Source organism: Homalodisca vitripennis, unplaced genomic scaffold (assembly GCF_021130785.1).
Source record: "Homalodisca vitripennis isolate AUS2020 unplaced genomic scaffold, UT_GWSS_2.1 ScUCBcl_13234;HRSCAF=23357, whole genome shotgun sequence".
Classification (NCBI taxonomy): Eukaryota; Metazoa; Arthropoda; class Insecta; order Hemiptera; family Cicadellidae; genus Homalodisca; species Homalodisca vitripennis.
The window spans coordinates 2,131-8,158 of record NW_025789346.1 but is presented as its reverse complement, the minus strand read 5'-3'; the positions used below and the strand labels follow the sequence as shown (position 1 = coordinate 8,158).

The window sequence follows — 6,028 nt, the reverse complement described above, 5'->3', positions numbered from 1 at the left end:
CATAAGACTAATTGTGCTAAGAAATATTTTAAGTTAGCTTATAATTTTTTTTAATTTACAGAAAGCTATACAGGAATTTGGAGGACCATTCAACATCAGTTCTGAATTCACAACAACCACAGAGAGCACTTTTATTTACAACAACAACAATAACAACAACTACTACGAGCCTAATCCTCCTTATGACACCAACAATCTTCAGCTAAAGAAGTCCACATGTTTGAGTCCGCTCCTCGATATGGCCTCAAGCACAATCTCATGTTTCAGGTATGTTTTCTGTTTTGTTTATAAATTGACTGTGAATTTACGAATCCAGAATAAAATTTGAATCTCAAAATTCTGAGTTGAGAAGTTAGTTGAGTGAGAAGCACATGTTCTGATTTAGCATTGAATCCTGTTTTAGCCTCGGTACCATTGGAGACAGAAGTGAAGAAAAGAGTAGTTCAAGTATTATCAAAACTATTACTGAACTTTCAGAATCAAGTTTCAAAGTTTCAGAAACAAATAAAGAAATGAAATAAAACATTCGTTTATTGAGAGACAAGCTATGATCATTGGCTTAACTATATAGAAATTTATTTGAAGGAGGCTGACAACTGAGTGGTATAGCAAGTATAAAATACCACTTCGGAAATATTCCCCTAGGACATTTTTGAGCTTTAAGATCTCATAAATCTGCTTTAGTTGTGGCTGAGCCATGGTTATTACCCATGAGGTTTGCATAACCAAATTATCACATTGACATTTTCAAGAACATGAGTCAATCAACTACAATTGCAATCTGGTCTTCTTTAAAGTACTCCCCAAGTTTTATTAGTTCTTCAGATAGATCATGTTGGGTAGATCAATTTTTTTTAATTGACCTGATTATCATTCTGCCTTTAGGAGATGTTAATTTTTTTCAAAAATACCATTTTCGCCCAAAAAAAAAATGCAGAAAATAAATGAAACTTATGTTTTATTCATTAATTGAATGAAGATAGAGTAACATAATAATTTTTTCTCTAATCAGCATAGTTAATATGACAGTATTGATTTTTTTCGAGAGATAAACCAGAAATTCCTAAGATACAGATTATTTTTTATCTGACAATACTCACTGTTCTAAATCTCGGAGAGAGCAAAAACACCATTTTTTCAAAACTTTGAAATGCTATAAAACAATAACTTTTGGAAATAAAAAGTTAAAACTTGGAATGTTTTCATATCTTAGTAGGAAGATCTTAATCTCCAAGTTTCATCAAAATCTGAGATGGTTGGTGACAATTATAATTTTTCGTGGATGATTTGATGTGGAATGACCCCCCCTACACTAGCCAATGCCTTCGTCCACCACTCTCCTTTTTGCAGAAACATTTCTTGAAATCATTTACTTTTGGAATTGCCCTATACATTTTTTTTTTTTTTTTTTTTTTTTTTTCCTTTGGGATATTGGGGTGGATTCATAGATCTCACACGTCAACCTGAGCTTATTGTGTGCCCCTTTGATGTTAGAGGGGTAAGCCTATCTTCGTGCCCTTAATTAGGCTAAGAAGCTTTTCCCCGATACTAGCATCTGGTTCGTCGCCTGGTTGCTTGTCACCGAAAAGAGCCCTTCTCCTTGCTCCCAGTCTCTCACAGTCCAGTATTATGTGTTTTGCAGTCTCTTCAGACTTATTGCAGAGTCTACACTCCGAGGCCTCATTTCGTAAACCTAGAGTGTTTAGGTGTTTCCTGAAGTGGCCGTGTCCAGTGATCAAGGCAATCACTTGCTTAACCCGATCCCTGCCCAGCCCCATCAGCCATCTGGTGAATCCGGAGCTAGAATCGGCAAGCAGTCTTTTGCCGAGTGCTTGTCCTTGGTGACTCTGCCACCGCAAGCGGTGTGTCTTCCTGGACCATTTGTTTTATACTTTGGTAAGCGGCTGACTTGCTTATACCACAACTCGGTTCTGGACCGGTGTATGGCATGCTTGCTCCGCTTTTGGCAAGCCTGTCGGCGCATTCGTTGCCACCTATGCCTGTGTGGCCCGTACGCAACCAAGACGCACACAGTTGCGTGATCCAAGCTTGCAGAGAGTGTTAAAGCACTCCACACAAGCCTGGATGAAATGCTGTTGGAGTCAAGAGGAATTGCCCTTATACATACAAATATATTTATCAATATGTGGTTTCTCCGCATATGTTGTTCTCATTCATTATAGCAGCTATTTCTCATGGCAGGATGCAGCGGAGGACCTGAGGATTCTGGATGAGAACACCCAGACTTACTCTGGATACCTGGGCCATAACCTGGATATTATCCTTGGGATACGGCAGTGTCCTGTCAACAGCATGACCCTCTGTGTCACATCTGACCCTGAGCAAGAGAAGTGCATCAAAATGAGGGTAAGAAAGTTAGACTAACTGCTGAGTTGATTACTTTCCAATCATTATCAACATTCTTAGAGTTTTTTAAGCACCCAATAATCAAATATGTGTATTGTATAGATCAACAATTTTTATTACAATGTCAACAATCAGTAAAATTAGCTAATACTCTAAGGTAAAATTAACAATACCGTAAATAAACGTGGACTAACAAAAATCAATACTATTTAAAATCCTATACCATTGTAGAAACATGTGAATGGTTAATCATTCTGACTAATAATGGCTTAAATCCTGCTTCATTATGTTTGACATCCAATGGACTACAAATTAGAATACTGTATCTAAAATGCTGTTTAGGTGTTTTCCTTCACAAAGAGAGCGCCGCTGAACAATGGAAAGTTCAAAAAGTTTTTTACCACTGGGGAAGTAAATTCTCTCTCATTGCTGGGAATGGTAGCTGTTTTTCAAACATAGTAATATTGGCTATGGCATGTTTTAGACTGTTATAAAAAAATTCCATGAACATGTATTTGTGCCATTTTACCTATCTTCTGTTGCTATACGTAGGGTTTAAATTTTACAAACATTATTTGAATACTCATAAAAAGTTTTGTTTTCTAATTTCTTTTGATTTAAATATTTGAATTTTTTATACGGCACTGTCTAAGGCATATTTACCAAGTTTAATGCAAAGTTGATCAATTTGTGTTCTTGATGCTTTTTAATTTTACCTCCTATCAAATTTACTTATATTCATATATCTAGGCTAGTAGTACAGTTTGACCTACAAAGAATTATTTTTACTACTTTGCTTAAACGAAAAAAAGCAGCATTATTAATTTTTGCACTAAGTGTACAACAAGAAATGAAAAGTATTATTAGCGCTACTGTCCACCAATACCTGAGCTGATCGTGTGTATTTCAGACTGCCCTGAAGGCCCAGCTACTCAAACCAGAGATGGTGTGCCACAAGGGGTCACAGTCAGATCAACTGTATGCCAAGCCATTGCAAATGGGTAAGACATTCGTAGTTAGCCTTGAGATTTAAGATACAAATTGATTACATAAGTAAACTTAAAAATTTAGCTTTATTTTTCATAGTGTTCGCTCTCTTTTTTTAGTTAAACTCTTATTTTTTAATTCTTCAAAAACCAAGAACAAATATTTAATTTAGGAACACCAATCTCTTTTTTATTTCAAAAAGTCACATTGTAGGTTTAATGTTGTTTGAACTTTTTTTATTTTCAAAAAAATAAATGGAAAATTAAATGATTATGCATAGTCATCATTTGAAAGCTTGTCGGTGTTCACAAGTATCTACAAAGAAATTATATTTTGGAGTGGATTCATTTTCACATGAGTTTGCAATAAAAACAAAAAAAACTATTTTCTTTTCACTTTAGACCACCATTTGGAAAAAGAACGGAGATGATTTAAATTTGTTTCTTCACCAGATTGTTTATTACGAAATATGTATGATGTAAAAAAATGTTTAAAAACAGGAAACTCGAACTCCAGTATATAATTACATGAAGTTCTCTTGGTAACTTATCCAACAGTTTGCTTTTCTCTGAACCTTGTCTGGGCCCTAATATGTCTAATGTCCTGACCACAATTGTTATAAGTGATTTTGAATAAATTTATTCTTTAGAACAATTTTCCTCAGAATATTTAATTTGCAATTTTATTTTCCACCATTTTTCTAGTTTAACACGTTCGCTACCGCATTGTTAATTTATTTTCCACTTAATTTAGACCATCGACGCATATTTGAGCGTTTCTACCTATTTATTTCGCACAGACTGCCGACGCTCATTTGCGTCGTGTGCATCACAATTAAATTAGACCAGAGACGGCAATATTTGCGTACGGTGTCACCATTGTAGTGAAAAGACTATTCTCTCGAAGAACGGTCTTCTATTGTAAAGCTCTATTCTATTTGTCCCGCGTCTACGGGGAATGCCCGACTCATATTTGAGTCCCTTGGTCTGTGGGCTACGACGGGATTAGTGACGTCACAATACAAATAGGCTAAACAGCTGTTGTTTTTCAGCAGTATGTAAGAGTAACCTAACCTCAAAAGCTATAACGAGGTTTAGTAGGCCTATGGACTTGATAGTTGTTGTTTTATAGTGTTGAACAGAGTAGTGTTTACAATGGAACGAAAACAGAAAAGACGGGAGAAAAAATCCTCATCATTTTTACACACAAACAGTGAAATAGACCGTATGATTAGTGACCCAAATAGTGGATGACTCTGAACTAAGTGATTTGTTCTCTTCAGACGGAGGTAGTGAGAATCATCCATCTAGTGAAAGCGAAAACTGATAGTGAGGAAAAGGTAAGGTACTTACCTGATTGATTTCAGTGATCCTATAGCAGAATTCAGGGACATAGAAATAGGACTAGCAGAAAATGCTGAAATGGAAGTAATACTTAATCGAAAATGAAAATAATCGGGATGATTTAGCACAGCAGGATCATAATGTAGAAATGGTAGTAAATGCTATCCTCGAACAATTTGGTGACTTGTTGAAGGATTGTGGACAAAACACTAAAAATTTCCCTCAAACTTTCGATTTTACAGGACAGGAAACAATAAACATTCAAGCGGATGATCCGGGTGAAGTATTTGGCAGCATATTTGATGATGCCATCCTCGATAAAATTGTCGCATGGGACAATAAAAGAGCATAAAAGTTCATCGGGGAAATCCCTATACCAAAAACATTCAGCACTTAATAAATGGTATAGACGTTAACAGAGGATGAAGAGTAAAAGGTTTTCTAGGCCTTTGCTTGTTAATGGGTAATGTGCGTTTACCAACTTTAAAACAACTATTGGTCAACAGATCCATTATATGCCCACCAAATTTTTGGAGAATTACAATGTCTCGAACTAGATTTGAGACCATTTTGCGATGTTTATGCTTTTATGACACTGAGGACAGATTGCGCTGTGCATAAGTTGCACGATAGATTGATCAAGTCCTAACCCACATTTTAGAGAACTGTAACAAAGTATTCAGTCCTGGGAATTCCCTCTCTCTCCGACGTAGGCTATGCTTTTGTTTCGCGGAAGAACTTTCATTCCGTCAGATACATAAAAAATAAAGCTCATAAGTACGGAATAAAGTTGTACGAACTTTGCACATCTGATGGTCTTTATTCAGAACATTGCTAATCTATCAAGGAAAAGGTACGATTAGTGCATGAAAAACTAAGGCCACACTTATCAAGTTGTCATGAAACTGATGGAAAATTTCGTTGGGAAAGGTCACACAGTTTATTTAGATTAACTTCTACAAACAGCGTCGATCTATCAGAAAAACTTGATTCAGTGCAAAACAAATAATTATGTGGAAACGTTACAAGTCGACGTAGAGCAGGTAAACCGCTGGTAGTAGTAAAGTCAAAGTGTACAGAAGGAGAGAGTATATTAGTCGGCAAAAGGGTTGATGTGACGGTGTTGAAGTGGCGGGATAAGCGAAACGCTTGACAAACCCATTTTCAACTACACATGGTCCTATGAATATGGTCCATGTAACTAACAAAAGAGGTACTGTTACAATGAAACCCGCTCATGGTCGTAGATTACAATATAGGGATGAGCATGGCCATCGATCGAAGCGACCAAATGATATCTTATTACTAAACTCCACGTAAGTTCACTTAGA

The 6,028-nt window shown here is 36.2% G+C and overlaps 1 protein-coding gene across 1 annotated transcript; it reads left to right on the top strand.

The window, feature by feature from the left end:
- Window positions 1–60: 60 nt before the first annotated feature.
- On the top strand, window positions 61–4,693 carry LOC124375099 (melanotransferrin-like; the record flags this gene model as incomplete). Its single annotated transcript, XM_046833212.1, has 4 exons — window positions 61–267; window positions 2,203–2,367; window positions 3,278–3,382; window positions 4,637–4,693. Coding segments are annotated over exons 1-4 (378 nt in total), but the record flags the coding sequence as incomplete, so codon positions are not given.
- Window positions 4,694–6,028: the final 1,335 nt, after the last annotated feature.